At 41.1% G+C, this 17157-nt stretch overlaps 1 protein-coding gene across 5 annotated transcripts in view; it reads right to left on the bottom strand.

Annotated features, from left to right (window-relative positions):
- The window catches only part of LOC124303477 (synaptotagmin-7), a 205926-nt gene that overhangs the window by 67038 nt on the left and 121731 nt on the right, over nt 1-17157 (bottom strand). Inside the window, exon 1 of one of the 5 annotated variants that reach the window (XM_046760716.1) lies at nt 6400-8058. The exons of the other annotated variants lie outside the window; for them this stretch is intronic. Within the exon in view, the coding sequence (XP_046616672.1) occupies nt 6400-6488 (89 nt within the window). The 5' untranslated portion in view covers nt 6489-8058. Of the gene's footprint in view, nt 1-6399; nt 8059-17157 lie in introns of those variants that run through there. 5 annotated transcript variants of the gene reach the window in all.

The following is a 17157-nucleotide window of genomic DNA, read 5'->3' as shown; positions in this document are numbered from 1 at the left end:
TAAATAAATTGAAGAAAATAACCCTTGATTTCGTGTACACAAAGTATTATTACCGCTTAAAGCGATTAGTTTACGGACCGAGACAGGTAAATCTGCAAAAGACGTGCAAACCTCTATTAACGCACTGGTGATTCTTAATCAGGGTACAGAGTAAATAAGCCTGGATATTATTCGGTGGAAGAGAATGAATGGATTTCGAGGAACGGTGCAGAAAATTTATATTTCTTCCCTTCCGCACAAGTTTCCGTTTAAAGATTGATATGTGAAATTATGTCACAGCGATTCTGCGAAAATACAATATTGATGCCTTTTGTCTCACCCTGCAACGGTACAACACTCAAAATCCGATCTCACTGGGATAAAAAGACCATCGAGTGTTTGACTAATTATATTTTCGTCGTTTGTACAGTATTCATGATTCTAGCTGCTGGGATATACACGACCACTCATGTCCCACTTTGTCTGCGTTGAATAATTCGATGCTTCTGCATTTAGTTGTGAAGAATTTTTCGACGTGTTCATTACAAGTAAATTTGAAAAATTGACATTCATTCTCTCTAAATCCGACCGCGTGTCTTGATTTTCCATGAAAAACTAGCTTTAAAATCCTCGCTCGGGGTCGGATGCTTAGTGTCGCTGGTTTTTGTGCTCGTTTGGATAAAGCCTTACTGTCAGTAGCTTAGCGTACATTCGTAGAATGTTAAAAATTAACACATTACCTGATAATTCTGCTGGTATGTATCGTAATATACATACACAATAATTTACATCGTAAATCTTAACGTCCAGTTAATAACGTGAGAAAATACATTGTTACAATATGTGTACGAGACCATCATTAGCGTTGTGCTGGTGCTCTTGCTAGAATCGTTAACTCAATTGGGTACGCGTTTTGATCAAGTTTTTGAATATTCGGACGATACAATGTCTGAATATACGTAAGAACCTATAAATGTGCAATGAATTCTATATATCACAGCACACCTCAGTCGGTATGCCCTTGAATTGAGAGAGTAAAATCATTTAAAGAAATTCAACAATGATAAAGCTTGGTCAAAAGTCACCAGGTCAAGGACCTGGACAGCCAGGACTACGAAGCGCTTGTCCTGGAAGTCGAGTTTCACCAGGCAGCGGACCTGGAGCGCAGAAACTACGGAGCGCTTGTCCTGGAACTCGGGTTGCACCGGAAGCGGACCCGGAACGCAGGATCCAGGAGGTAGAGAACCCGGTACTCGAAATCTGCGGAGCGCGATTCTCATACGTCCGCGCTGCTGCGCGGTTGTTTCCGGACTGAGGAATTCGGCTAGCTGATTTTCGTCTATATAGATCGATGACGTCAATAGAAAAAAAATTTGGGTGACGTCACTTTCCGAACATCCGAACGTCCAAAATTTGTTTTCGAACTTCAATACAATGCATGATGATTCGAGTTAGTCGTCTTCTCTTCACGAAATCAAATATCATCTTTCCAGTTCTATCAGTGAATGTGATGAGCGTCAGCAAGGTGTGACTTGACAGGTTATTTATTATATTATATTTGAGCTTTACACCGTCTCACCCAGTATTTCTTCGCACGAGGTATCATACACCCTTTGAAAATAGATGTTGAATGTATCACTGTAGCGTGTGTCGTTAACGTATATACGGCAAAAATATGGTACAGATATTGTCCCCCACCCCATTGGTAAGATAGATATTGTACTCAAGAGGTGGCCCACCGCTTAAACTGGGAAGATACTTTCCTTTTTTTTTTTTTTGTTTGCTTTTTTTTTAGAATGTTCGCAGAGATACAAGCTCCGTTTCCTTCACGCTGCAGGAGGAAAAAAGAAAAAGCGAGAAAAGAACTCGGAAGATTTCGTGCTCCCGGGCAAGTTTTAAAACCGCCAGGAGTTTGTAGTTCGATCGAAAGTTCCAAGTTATTTAATCCCAACGCTGCCTTGGCTATCAGTTTAGGACAAAATTGTTAACGGGTTGAAAAATAAATAAAACTGAGACTTGCAAGAAGTACGAATATTACAGCGAGCTTGTTACCCAACAAGGATAACCGAACTTTGTGTTGCTAGAAGAACTCACCGCCAGTATCACTCATTGAAGATTAAACATTCTCTGCAGTTTAAGTTTGCGTAATTTTTCGTGTCGCGTAGCTCTTATCACAGGTAACGTCATTTATAGATACGTTAAGAAAATGTCACTGACGAATATTGAACCGGCGAATGAAATGTCGCAATGAAGATAGCGACGAAATATTAACTAACGTTAACTTGTGTCTCTTTGTGGACACCCACGTGGCACTCAATCCTCGCAGTTAACGTATGTGCAATGGTGTTTCCCTGTCGATAACGCAATGACGATCACTTATCCACGTTGTATGTACGTATACCTATGTATACGTAACCCTAAGTACGCGACTGACTTCAGCCCTCGAATTTGTTATTTTCTCGAGTATTTTTATACAATGGACGGAAAGAGCAATTAGGAAAATTGTTTTGACAAAGAAGAGAAGACCGCCGTTTGCGGGCAACGAAGAAATATCAACGTTTCGCTCCAAATTTTCGAAGTGCTTTTCACGTTGTTTAAACGTGGATATAGTATTTGAAATTTTTCATTCTTATATATCTTCGATGCGGATGGAACGTTTCACAGTGGTATATAATTGAAAAAATTATTGTACACAAAATTTTACACATTTAATAACTTAATATGTGAGCATTAGTGTGAAGCTTTATTATATTATATATATTAGGGCCATGCAGCGTATTTAAGTTCTTGAAAATTTAGTTGGTTGCTCGTAGCGACTACAATTCACAATGGACTCGCAGCTGCGTTTAAAACTTCGCGAGCATACTTCTGATCAACGTAATTTCGGTACCCTCAAAGCCCGACAAGCTCCGATCGTAAAGTGCTCAGGACGTGCCAACTTTAGGTTCTAGAAGATTTATATGACCCATGCAATGTGCAGAACGTTGAAGCTGTTAGGGATAGCCGATTAGCTATATCAAATTGTCCGATTGAAGCAAAACGGGGGCTGAGTTAGAGACAAAAATATAGACGAATTTGTTGCAACCCGATAGCCGTATCATAAGGAGGGGAAAAAAGCAGAAAGAATAACGGAAAAGTATACATTTGCACAGTTCGGAAAAAAGATCGACTATTGAAAGAGCTTTATCGCTGGGATTGATCTTATCCCTAGAAAAAAATCTATCCTTCTCTGTATTCACGTCGATGAAGATAAGTTTTCCCGGGGGAAGCAGAATGCGTTCACCGAGGCTCCGTAAGTTTTATATGAAAACTCAATTCACCCAAGAGCTTTTCGTACAAAATCAGGGGACATTAAGATCATCTTTGAAAATTGTGTTTCACGCGGTATCCTGCGTACACGTGTACACCTTTATATAAACATGCGGGGGTGAGCAACCCCGAAGATTAGGGCTCGAAAAAGTCCCACAGAAACCACGCCGCGGTGGTTCGAGAAAAGGTTATTCGGTAGGGTGCGGCCGCTTATTGAGGCCTCGGGGTTATTATATCGCGATGTTTCACGCCGTCAAGATTTACGTAACTGATATCACGGCTCCCTGCGTTAGAGTCCTGATCCCTCGATATTAGACCCGGAGAGCACTTCGCCATTGGTTGGCAGTACACGGTGAGTGGATTATATCCCAACCAGCCACTTTCCAATTGAACACATAATTTTCAATCCAACCACTTTTCGAATATCCATCCCTCTCAAGGCTATTTTTATATATCCGAGCATGCAGACTGTGGCAAAACCACCGCAATCATCGCATTGTATGATCTTTGGAGAATTTATAAATACATTGTTCGTATTTTCTGGTGGAAGAAAGACATTTTCCACAGGTGGTGGACTAGAAAATGTATTTACAACCGAATCCATATTCTCTTTTTTCTTCTCTCCGAAGAGAGACGTGTCGTAATGTGTCTTTTGGGAGATAACGTATTCACAGGTATAAATATACATAACCAAATAAACTGATATTTTCAAATAAAAATATTTTTATCCCCGTGGGTATATTGATATGACGTAATGAATTATTTTCTTGTCTTACAGGTGTTTTCATTTATTCACCAGGAAAATTTATTTTTTATTATTTCAATTTTCAACAAAACAGGCGTTTCGCACTCTTCAAATAAACAACTGATCAGAAAAATGAGGTTTTTTGTTTTTTGAAGTATGAGATCCAACCGATACGGCTTCAACTTTGCCTCGATGAAATAAAATTGCATGTTTCATGAGTGTCTTAAAAAAAAAAGGATCAACAAGACGAGCTATTCCTGGTCGTATAGTTGAGATAATTAATACGCTAAAATTCCATGATAATAACTTTCATTTTGCGAAGTTTTGATGATCAAACGGTAGTCTGAAACACTTTAGGCGCTCACATGAGTATCATAGGATAGAAAAGTTTCGGCAACAACACAGCGATGATATTGCCACTTGAAAATCGCGGTAGAGTCAGAGTTGGGCATATTCACACTCTTCATTTACACTAACTTCGCAGTTATTTTAGTTATGAAAACTCAGTGCTTATGCAATCCGATTGTTCTGGAAAATGCAAAGTGTGTTAGAAAACTGTTGATTCGCTGTTGGTAAATAAATTTTACAGGCTTGCCTCGGCTGCAAATCGAATATGTAAAAGATGTAATATAACAATGGTTGTATATGTACAGTAATGTTCTGTAATGCCTTGGACATCTGGTTAACTTGTTTTTTGTTTGAAACAAAATGCGAGTTCTATTCTATACGGATTAGGTGACAATGACTGGCGATACAGCCGACGTGAGAAATTGGGCGTCATTGTTACATACGTTGTACAGAATCAAACTCGCATTTTTGTTTCGAAACGAAAACAAGTTAGCCGGAAGCCCACGGCATTAATTTGAAACATTACTGTATCTAGGCGTATAAATAGGCATGGAATACAGGCATGAGCGAGGTGTGCAAACAAAAAAGTCGTTAAAATTGTGTGGAGACGGGGAAATTTTTCACCTTCGCTTTTTGAACCACATAGATACATATAGCAAAATCGGAGACAGCAGATAATTCCGGAAAGTAAGAAACCAGTAGACGTACGAAAGAAGAATAACGGTCGTGAGAATTGAAGCTGATTGTGTGGTAAAATGAGCGTCGAATAATCAGGAGAAACGACAAGTAGACCCAATGGTGACAATGTTGTAACAGTGCGTTAACCACATTGCGAAATGACATTACGAAATGGGGGTGAGTGCGGCCAAAAATGATAAAACAGATTCGCCGGACGGATGGAATGAGCGAAACGGGAGAAAAAAAGAAATTTCAAAAGACCGTAACAAAGAAGAATACACCAAACGTAATTTCACCTAAGAAAGAAATATACAGATACAAATTGGCTCTCAAATAAAATTATGAGAGAAATATATCAGCAAGCGTAAAGTTCAATCAGATAAAAGCTTTATATGCTTTAATATAAAAAAAATACTCGGTTTGAAACTCGCATACTGAAATTTCTTGTGACTCAAGCGCGAATTAAGTCGCCCGAATTTCCATATTATCTTTTATTAGCATGTAGTATTATACTTGAAGTTGGCAGCGATACGCCGTGGCTATGAGCATGCCTATGTACACCAGTGCTTTCCTTATTTACGACCGGTGGTTCGGCGAAAATTATCAACGGTACAATCCTTTGCACGAGGCAAGAGGCTGATGCAGGGTACGGTGGAGAGCATTGAAGAGAGAACTTTCCAAAGACTCAGTACTTCTACTCGACGTTTCAAATCCTTTGACCATACATTTTTCTGATTTGTGGATACCTTTGTTCCTTTCAGCCGGAATTTGTTTTTCAGATTTGACGAAAAGCCGGGTCCTCTGCAGGATCTTTCGCAAAAAATTTGGCGAATCGACGACCGGACACTGGATAGAAAAATGACGAATGTCGGTCGTGTATCATTTTCTTTATCAAGTACGCAAACCGGTGGATCTATAACGGAATTTCGGCGCCGTCTGCGAGTCCTGATATTTCTCCCTAATTGCGCGATTCCACCCTGCTCGACGCTCTCTATACTTATTCAAGGGAGAATACGACGACAAACCATATACTGCCATTTCCAGAAATTGCAGACAATCAATTCTGGACGTTTTACGAATCCTACAAGTTTCTCCCGCCTACGCGTATAATGCAAGGTCGTACCACGTGCTCTTGAAATTTCATTGATTTGATTATCTCATTCCGTAAAGTGAATATTTGACCTTACGCGAGCTTCGAATCTATTCGTAGAACCGCGAGTTACATCTTACTTTCTGTGTCGTCCAACTTGGATCGATAAGGTGAATCTTAAATTGTTCGAATAATTGTGGGTAGAGTTGAGTGATTTGAAAACGATGAATCATTGCTGGGTCTTACTTACAGACTTTGGGAGAGAAATCGCGATAGCGCCAATTTGCCGATTCGATTGTTTTTCAGCCCATCCAGCACCGCTGACGCTGCAACCTCCATTTTGAAAGGAAACCGCTTTAAACTATTGTCTATTCAGAGTCCACTCTCAGCTTCCCCGTTTCCAATTTTATCCCGTGACGTTCGATTGGCCCGAGTATTCTTTTTTATAATCACTGGTTAGAATGACCATGTCGGCCGCACGTTAGAAGACTTTTCATTATCCGTACTGAGACTACATTTTAGTTTCCGCCTGATGGCGACGAACGGAGTCAACGCAACCCCCTGTTCGTATTAAATTTTGGATTACTGTTCCCTCGAGTTACTCACAATCCGCAAACTCGGCTATCTCGTTTTCTTTCAAGAGATCTTGTACCTTATTTTCTTAGCGCCGTACCTTTCCGAAGCACCACTTTAACCGAGTTACACTCGAAGCCACCTCGAGAGCCTCTCGAACCAGCAAATTAATTGGCTGTCAATTCTTCAACCACTTACAATTTTATTTGCACTTCGAATGACACTTGTATGTTCTCGTGCTACTCGTGGGAGTTTTTTTCTTCCTCTAGAGTCCACTCACGAAAACTTTTTCACCAAAAATATTGCAAACAACGATTTACTCGGTCTTGCGAAAGCTTCGCTGAGTTACCAAACATCAGAGTCTGCACAATAGATTCACAATTAAAGCATCTGACAATTAAGGACATTCGGTTTATGCTCGATTGATTAAAAATACGATGCAATACTGTCACAGGTACTGCTACGTGTATGCATCTTGTAATATTATACGAGTATATGTATATGTATTATTAGGCCTTTGGAAACTTTGCTTTTAACCTGATCACAATATAATGACGATTATTTTTCAACGACAATATTATAGACTGTGTTAAAAATAGCAATAACAATAACAACAACAACAACGACAACATCAACAGCCTGCGTATACAACTATCGGTATTGTTAGCGATCGATCTAAGTTGAATAACACGCGACAACGGGAAGGCAGAAGAAAAAATACTAACGGGGCGACATAGAGCTTGGTGGGATTATGAAACACCGATCATTAAACATTTCAATATTCACTTAATATGTATTAAGACACTTGGCACAGGATTATTAACATCACAAATACAGCTTATTTAAACGAATCTTCAATATTACCATATACCGTTTTATGATCGAAAAATTCGAATGAATGTTACCATGGTAAAGAAGCGCATGAAATTTACTCTCGGTTCGACTTCTATGATGGCATATCATCCAAGGAACCCCGACGACTAAAGGGATCCTCTAAAAGCACGCGTAGCGTGGTTGACAGAGATTAGACAGATAGAGAGCACTGACGCAACGATCCTGATCACATGGGCTTTTCCCTTCTTTTCCTTTTCTTTCTTCCGTTTCTTCCTCCCCCTCTTGCCCGTTATCCTACCATCAAGAATGCGGACCGTCAAAGCGAAGAGCAACAACAAGTCCGTCGCATCGGTTCTTTCCACCGCTGACGAGACTCCCGATATATAATTGCGATCGTTGCAGCGATCGAAAGGAGCTTTAAAGCGGCGTGAGGATCGGGTGGAAGTTGTTAATATACAAAAATATATGTGCTGTGTGACAAGTAGCAAATGGCACGTTGGGCAGACACGCCCTCCACCGAACACTGACTGCCGCTGTCGTTGACGGTCTGACCTAGTCGCTCCGCTCTCAGCTGCTCCAACCCCTAGCCGTTTTCCCGAACCCCCCACCCCTCGTTCAACTCCGCGGACGCGCTTCGTTCGCCACCACGACCCCAAACTCTTGGCATGCCTTCAACTGGGGGATAGGCATGAAACTCTGTCAAAAATGACTGCAAGAACGGTTTTACAGATGTAAAGGTGACGAATTCGAAAACACGTTGTATAATTTGTAATCTGTAAGTGGTTTTTTGGATGGTCTGGAAAAAGAAAAAATTAATCTTATACGATGAAAATTATCTTTGTAAGTATACTTTGAAATTCTATGGAACGAGTTTCCGGTTGTTTGAAAATTTCATGTCTTGACCCTTCCGTTGCATGGTCATTTTAGTTTTTGACGTTTATCTTTTCATATGACCAGAATCTAGGGTAATATAACGTCGAATATGGTAAATTAAAACTGAGTTGAAGATCCTCAGTTTTACAATTCTTATCAACACCCAAAATTTGGAAATTTTTATCAAAAAGTTTATAATTTTGTTGAAGTGTCCTCCTATATTTGCGGCGAGTAGTAACGAGAGCCGGAATTTACGACCCCACTGACCTTCGAGATAGAGCTGTAAGTTCTCAAAACCAGGGATAAAAGGGCCGGTGTATTTTTAATACCCATCGAGACCGGTTTATACTCGAATGCCTCTTGATCCAGGGACCCAAATCCCTGCTGCCCCGATAGAATCCTGCCAAAATCCGTTTGTTATAGCTGTACGATTTCTTTTCGAAAGGCCGAAACCAAAGGTTGGTTAAGATTGCGCTCAATGGCGGGGTGGATCGAACGAAGACGAAGGAACGAATTAGCGGCGTTGATTACGGGAAAGATTTTATCTCCTAACTTGCAGGATTAGCTCCTCGACTAAACCGGCATGCGGGGCAAGGCTTATGGTATTTAGAATAAAGTAATCAGGCGACTTAGGCTCGTCGCGAATGTAAGTGTAAGACGGTTGGGTGTCGTTGACAGGCTTATTTAAATCTCGGATAGTCGAGGGCGGGAAAATGTACCGAGTCGGGGAACCGTGAGCGGCGGTTGACGGCCCGGAATAACACTGAAACAATCACGAAGAAAATGGGGAAAGAAATGAGCGGAAAAAGGAGGCAGGATGAGAGTATACGGCTGTGCCTAGTTGTGGAAAATATTTTACCAGATTTAGCGACGCGGGGTAGAACTCGGTGTTGTTATTCCAGAACCGAGTAGAGGTTTGAGGATTATGTAGGCATCTTGGATTCTGGCCACGAGTAGTCTCCGTTACAGGATCTAATCGCTAACTTTCACCCCGCACCCTTCTATCAATTAAGAAGGGTCTGATCACCATTTCGACTTTGATTTTTAAGTTAACTATAGTACTATAGTACTATAGAAGAGTACTATACTTTTGTCCTTATTTTGAGCGAAAAATTGTCTTAAGTTGTTCAACTTTGTACTTATTTTACTGAAAACGACGTGTTTCGGCTCTTTTTACACGGTGACTTTGAAACTGTGCCTGCGATTGCGATAAAATTTGATACACGTTCTATTATGACCCTTAGTTCGCGCAGGAACTAGAATGATTCGCGTCTGAACTATGCTATGTGACTTATGAATTGAAGACGCGTTAAGATTTGCTGAAATTACGAAACAGGCACTGAAAACTGAAAGTACCGTGACGATGTTAGATTTTTCAATTCCGACGATAACTAAAAGTGTATTGAACCTGGAAATGCTATTTTTTCACTTCACGTAATTTTACCCGGGTATCAACAGCGACTATCCAAATTTAACTTAGTAATCAAGCGGCAAAGGGTGAAACCACCCTTCTTAATCATTCTTCCCGACGGCGACACGGCTCTGGGGTCTCGCCCCACGTGGTGTACCGTAACAGCGCGCCTATTACCGATCTGTAACTTCAAACCGCATCGTCAAGACGCTAGACGGCTCGTCTTACACCACAGCTATAAATATCAATTATCTACTACAATACGCCCCCCCATAAACGAGAGAACAGGGATCACCCGCGTTTCAAGGTGACGACGATCACTTAGGTAGCCAGTGACGCGTAGAATTGCGTCTGAAGCAAGGCTCTCGTTCCGTTCCGTTCCATTTCGCATCGTGTAGAACGTAGATACGGCAATTCGGCCAGAAGACTGAGACATTTTCGGCCAAGCTGCTACTCATGGCTGGTCTGAGAGGGGATGGAAAAAATTAGCACACGCCATCGCGTGTCATGAGTTGAGGATCATCCGGGCGCTATTGATCGGCAAACTCGGCAACCGGATCTGATATTTGAGTATATCTACGGTATCCGGCTGTGGGTAACTGGCTGCAGCGTTTGCTTACACGAGACGGCAAACATTTTAGGAGATGAAATCTGCACCGTCCATATTGGCACTACTCCTAATATCCCGTGACGTTCGGAACCGTCACCAGGAATACGGTTCGCACCGACTCAAAGAAAGCGGACACGCGGTTCTCTACACTTACGACAAGCCGCGCAGGGATGATGATGACGATGAGGATGAATGAGAAGGCGGGACGCCGTTATGACTGGTGAACTAGCAAATTCCATTTTGGTTTGAGTGGATGATGAGTAACGCGCCAAGGCGTGTCTCTATGCGTGTAAATTCGATCACGAGATCGTGTCAACGTCGATCTGATTCGCTGAAGCATCCTTCGCAAGGTACGTCGGCACCATCCGACCGTTATTCACGGTCATATTTCAAATTCTCAAAGTGACGACGAGTAAGCTGTGCCGTCGCGCATAGTTCTGCCAACTTCGAAGACAGCTCGAAACGACTTTCAAACTACCGGAGTACGAGTTCACTGTAGTATAAGTCGCTGCTTATGCAGCCTGTAGATAGACGTTAATGAATTAATCGTGATTATGAAAGCTCGGATGATTCTAGTGTGCGACAGTTACGTTTGGTCAAAAAAAAGAACGGGAGAGGAATGAAGGGAAAAGAAAAAATCTGCCACACCGAACAGTGCAATATGATTTTCGACATCTGGGTCGTAGAATATCTTAGGTGTATATCGCGGAATTACAAATCCGAAAGCTTTCTTTGACTCTTTTAGGCGTGAAGACGCGACGGGGGAAATGAAGAGAGATGAATCTTGGAGATTAGAACACGAAGAGGAGCGCGTCACCTGAGTTGCATCAATCTAGGATCATCCCGTCTTATCCCGCCTTTCTTGCGCAAGCATCTCTGTCCGTCCAGATTTTTCTCCGGCGTTGTTCTATCTCTGGAAGCGACATTCTTTTTAGAATTGCTTCTATAGACTCTCTCTGTCGTGCTCTAAATACTGAGGTCTTGACATCGGAGACATGACTGCAGTTGAAGAAATTTAATAGCCAGTGAGAGAAAATCTCTCAAGGAATGCAATAAACAAGTCCCAACGAAAAAAATTTACAGAAAAAGAGGCACGCACTGTCGCACACTTGTAAAAGTTTCTCCAACGCATATATTCACCCCATTTGTCCGAACGAAAGCACCGCTTTATTGCAAGTTTTTTTCCTCAAGCTTTAATCCTGTGCTTGCAGCTTGATTCTGCAGACAGACGCGATCCCTGCACCGGTCTGATTGATGTGGATAAGGATCGTACAAGTATTTTTTTCACGAATAGCAATAAATTCGGGCTGCGCCTATCGACGAATCGCAAAATGGGTTGCGATGAAAACTCCATCCCCGGGACTCGTTGTCCTCTTTCAACGGGAGTCATCGAATTCGCCGGAAAAGCTCCGCCTCTGGATGCCATCGTTTCCACAATCCCCGGAATGTGAGTCAGCGTCGCGACGCCTCGCGTTCCAGCAGTCAACCCTCTTAAATAAAGAAATTTCTATGCATGACGACATTTGACCGCAGAGCTCTTGGCCCCTGCCGTACAATAATGCAGGGTTCAATGCCGCCTAGCAGCATCCTGCAAGAAACCTTTATGCCTCCTTGAGCTCAGCGGTCATATTTTGTAGTCGTTATCTTGACGAGTAGTACGTAGCTCTGGACGCGAAATTTCGCCTCTTCCAACGAATAAATGCCCCGCAGAGATACATTGCACGTGCGAATTCGACGGAGCTTTGAGCTCAAAGCGTGTTGACTTGATCAAAGCAGATTTTCTATTCACACGCCTTTATTTATTTCTTACCGCGAATTCGTTTCTGTTCACTTTTATTTTATGTTAGGTACCTACGTGGTATCCCGCATATGATCGAAAGCCGAGTTTCATGTATAAAAATTTCCGCGTCAACAGCAGCTCGTTTCTTCGTACTTCCCGAAGCGTCAGATCGATTTTGGGTGATATTTGATGGATGTGAAAAGTATCAAAGAACCTTTGACTACTCTGCCTTCCATGTAATTCGCTTGTAAAATGATGAATTTTTGCTTCGATTTACGGAGCATGTTTCGCGAAAAAAAATCTCAATACTTCAAGCAAAGTTAAAGTTGAAGCAAGAAAAAAAAATATATAAATATCCGACTTATAATTAAAAGACTGAAAATTCTATAGCTCACACCGTAAAATTCAGAATGATGAATATCTCATTCCTGAATACGATGAAATCCTCGTTGTCAGGTTGGATTTAGACATTTGAATATCGGGAAGGAATTTTGTATTTCTACAAAAATAGAGCAACAACATCTGTTTACCAGGGTTAAATCCAAGAAACCGTAGCTGAGTAGAAAAAAGGGCATCGTAGCCTACATGAAAAGCTCTCTTTCCGATCACGTAGACCAAGCTGAAATGTCTTGATGATGCCGAAGTTAAGGAGAGTCCAAGGTCTCGGCGAAAGTGCGCCGGAGCTTTTTTCCTCCACCGTGGTAAAAGTTCTGTCGGACGATATTATCAGTGAGAGCAAATTTCCGCCTTCCCCCTTGACCCCCGCCTGTTACGGTCATGGCAATGCGCGTTTCACTCCCCAGGTGTACTTCCACTCTACTCTAAGTCGTTAAGTGATCCGAGAATCTTTTCGTCTATCACAAGGCGAAGCAGCCGCCCTATTTTCCGCTCATAAAGCGTAACCGTCCTGTCGCAAAACGAAGTTAGTACCAAGAGGAATGGCTAAAGTTTAATACCACCCGTCGCATCAGTCAGGCTTGAAGGGAACCGCGTGAGAGACAGCGTTTAAGTCTCGGAGTATCGTTATGCTACTCGATATCAAGAATTGTGGTGATCAACTGCACCGACTTTCCACCGCTGATCCTCGATCCAGAATTCGAATCGATTGGAATGCACGTGGTTTGGTGAAGTCTCGTTAACGCGTGACCGTCGTTAGATAATTTTCAGAAAATGACTGCGTCAAGAAGAAGTCCAGAAATGAGTCATACTTGATACAAACAACGAAGGACGACGTCGAGCACACAATTTGTCGCCACTTCTCTTCCCGTCTAGTGATATGTAACAATGAAAAGACTTTTAACGGCCGAAATACCACGGTACTTGACTAATTTCCGTTATTATTATAATAATACGTATCGTTTCCTCTGAAAGATCCTCGGAAGTGAAGTAGGTATTTCACAGTTACATGTATTATACACAGCTGACAGGGGTATCAGTTTCTTTGGTATCTGGTGGTATCGCTCAACTCCGGAAGAATCTAGTCCTCCTTATTTCTAGCGACGCGTACATCGTATACTCGTATATCCCGCTTCGATTAGGAAATTTACGACGAACAATTCATAGCCCGTATTTCGGCGTGAGCGGAAAGAAAATTGAAGCTAGATAGAAAAACACATCTGCGAGTGATGTGGTTTCAATATTTGGTGATGTTACATGAATTTCGATAGCCCACTGGAATTCAAAACTTCGGCTACGATTACCTGACTCGTATAGGCTAAAGCGCTGTCGAAATCGATCAATAACACGAGAGATGAAAAACTTTGGCCAATTTTTCGTCACACGATTAATAGCACCTCGAAAAACTAAGTTAACGCTGATTTGAACGACGGTTATAATCTCCACATGCAGCGAAATGCACGAGCTCCAAGCCTGTGAACAGCAGAGAGGTGATGGAAATAAAGCATTTTCGCGGATAGTGTAGAAAGGGGGCGAAAAATAGGACAAAAAAGAAAAGAAAAAAACGGGGAACTTGGAAAAAAAAGTTACCAGTTGGAAGTAAATAGAATAATGAGACTACCGCGAATATATAGCTTTGCAAAGTACGAAAGCGGAAAATCGTTTCAGGATCCGGAACGAAGCTTACGAGGAGTTCTGAGTGTTCTGAACCGCTTTCAATCTCCAAGCTCTAAATTACTTTTTCTCGTAATCCGATAATAGCCACAGACGGTGAAGAGGCCGGATGCCACTAGCGACAAGAATGTGTCTGCAGGCCGGCTGCCGGCGTCTCCTGCATTTCAAACATTCGAAAAGCTTCCTTGTAGCGCGACTCAAGTATGATATGGTTGGTTATCCTTAATCACGAAACGGAGACAGTCGTTTTCACTCCAATATTCACTTCCGTATTCCAGATTCTTGATTAACGGAGGAAGATTGACAAAATCCATTTTACAAGCCCACCCAAGATATGTTTTACCAACTTATATGTGTTTGCCGGATTATGTGTTTACGGCTGATGGTTTTTTCGTGTGACGCGTGTTGAGAATATTTATTAGGTGCATGTATAGAGATTACATATGTAGGAATATTTAAGGAATTTTGTAGGTCAGTTAAGTTTTGTGCAGAATCAAGAAATAAAGCGATACATTACAACTTCCTTTGATAATTTTGCAATTTATTCGAGAGCATGAGCATGGACAGGTGAAGTCGATTTTACTGGCGGAGAATTTCTGAAGGAAGGAGCGGCCATTCGCTACCTATATGTACGATATACGTAGCGCGTATAATGTAATAACTAAATTCCGTGTTCAAGCAAATCCGTATATTGTGTATTAGAGCGCCGTGATTTCCTTGGTTCCTTGGTCCATATAAAAGCGTTTCAATTTTGTCTAAAGCTCGTTGAATGCGTCTCAGTAGGTTCTGACACGAATAAAACCCAACTGACCAATCTATTATTATATGCAAATAGCTACGCTCACAGTTCCCAGCCATACAGCGATTTATTTATTTTCCCTGCTATCGTTTCTTATGTATTTGGAAAGCACGTTCTAATTTATACTTTCTATCGGTGAAAATAAACAAATTACAAAAGCTCGGCTAAACCTGTGATTTGAGTTCGTTGAGCTTCACGCACGAATTTTTGTGGAAGTTCGTTCGTTTCGTTAAGAAAAAAAATAATCTTCGAAGAAGGGTTTGATCTGTTAGAATATTGGACGAACATTCCCTTAGAACGTGGTGATCCTTTGTGTTTAAGTTTTATCCCTTGTGATGCAAACATGCAGGAAACAGTTTCTTTGCCAGAGACTCGCTAGCTCGAATATTCGTATACATACGAACAATGAAATTTCATTCTCAATCGGAGCTGTTCACATCATAAATTGCAAAGTGATAATTAATATTTGATAAAATTTTTGTCAATGTTTCAAGGCTCGTGAAATTTATTTCTCAAGATTTACAGGAAAGATTAATACCTAGTTCGGTCAACGGAGGAAGAATGCAAATTTTTACAGCCACGAGAAAATTGAACGCGTCATTAATATTCTGATATAAATTATGAAATTAATTCTGGTTCAATTTTTTTTTTTTTTTTTACCATCTTTCTCTCCGCCAGAACTTCGCCACGGGATTTAATACCCACCGGGATCCTGCGACGTCACATTACGAGGTTGTGCTTAACGACGCCCTAATTTGCTGCAACATCGACCATCGATCAGTGCCTCCGTTCGAAGAAAATGTCATGAAATACGATTCAAATTTAATTTCACTTCAACATAATTATTTTCCACTTTCTGTATAAAGCGTGCAAGGGGTGCTTGTTGTTCGAGAGATTGCTTTCAGCCTGATTATTTGCGGATGGAGGACTCGGCAAGGAAAAAGATAGGTGAAAATTGAAGGAAAGAGAAAATGGCAATGGGAAAAAAAAAGCATAACCATGCTGCTATGTACTTTACGACGTAAGCAGCTATCTACGCGAATATCCCAAACACCTACGCCCGTCTTATTTTTATTTTTATCGAAAACTGCGAGTACCTTTCGAGAAAATACGTACAGATCTATTGTAAATTCCACGTGTATCGATGCAATACGTATTTGATTCAGGTCATTCAGCCGGAGATAATACGTAATTCGGATTGCATATACGTACGACCTGCATATGTTATAAGTAGATACGAAATAAAATCGTGAACGATACATATACAAATATGTACATGACGTAATGAGTTATTGATGTGGACAATAATTTTTCACCGGAATGAATTATGCATACAGCACAACGGTAATGAAAAGAAAAACAATGGATTGCGTTAATTAATTCGGCTTCAAATATTCATAAATGTAAATGATAATATGCGCACAAAATAAATTGATTCATTTATCTCGAGTAAATCTGAACTGTGCTAATTAAACAAATTTTTCACTCGTTGCCCTGAAAATGGTCAGTTTAAATATATGTGATATAATTATTTTCGGAAAGATATCAAAAGCCTGTCGTAGATCGGATAGTTTATTATGTATGGAATATCGTAATTGTTATAATCGGATGTGACTTACGGATTTAACGCGAACCCCGCTGTTGACAAGATTTGCATAAGCAACGTTGTTATTTTCGATGCACGCATGCTTAACGTGCTTGACAACGAATCATTTCTCCTGTCTGACAAGATTTCTGGTAACTCGTTTGTGCTCGGTGACCCAGGGTTAAGTTTTAACTTGTCGAGCATCTAGTGGCGTTGAAGACTAAGTACGGAAGGCTCTGTGACTCGAGGTGAATTGGAAAACTTTTCGAAAGTCTTGAAACATAATGAAAGTTGAAAATTTCGGAGCAAATTAGCAATACGAATGGTAATAACAAAAGGCGCCTGCCTTGAGTGGAAAATCATGTACATGAGAAAACTTTCAGCCCCTGGTACAGGTTTACGATACAGTGTCAAAAACGGTACCTGTAATATAGCGTGATATTTTTATATCATGAAAAAGCATAACTCACGCG

The sequence above is a fragment of the Neodiprion virginianus genome, chromosome 4 (assembly GCF_021901495.1).
Source record: "Neodiprion virginianus isolate iyNeoVirg1 chromosome 4, iyNeoVirg1.1, whole genome shotgun sequence".
Taxonomy (NCBI): Eukaryota; Metazoa; Arthropoda; class Insecta; order Hymenoptera; family Diprionidae; genus Neodiprion; species Neodiprion virginianus.
The sequence above is the reverse complement of the archived record's forward strand: the minus strand, read 5'-3'. Positions and strand labels throughout refer to the sequence as shown.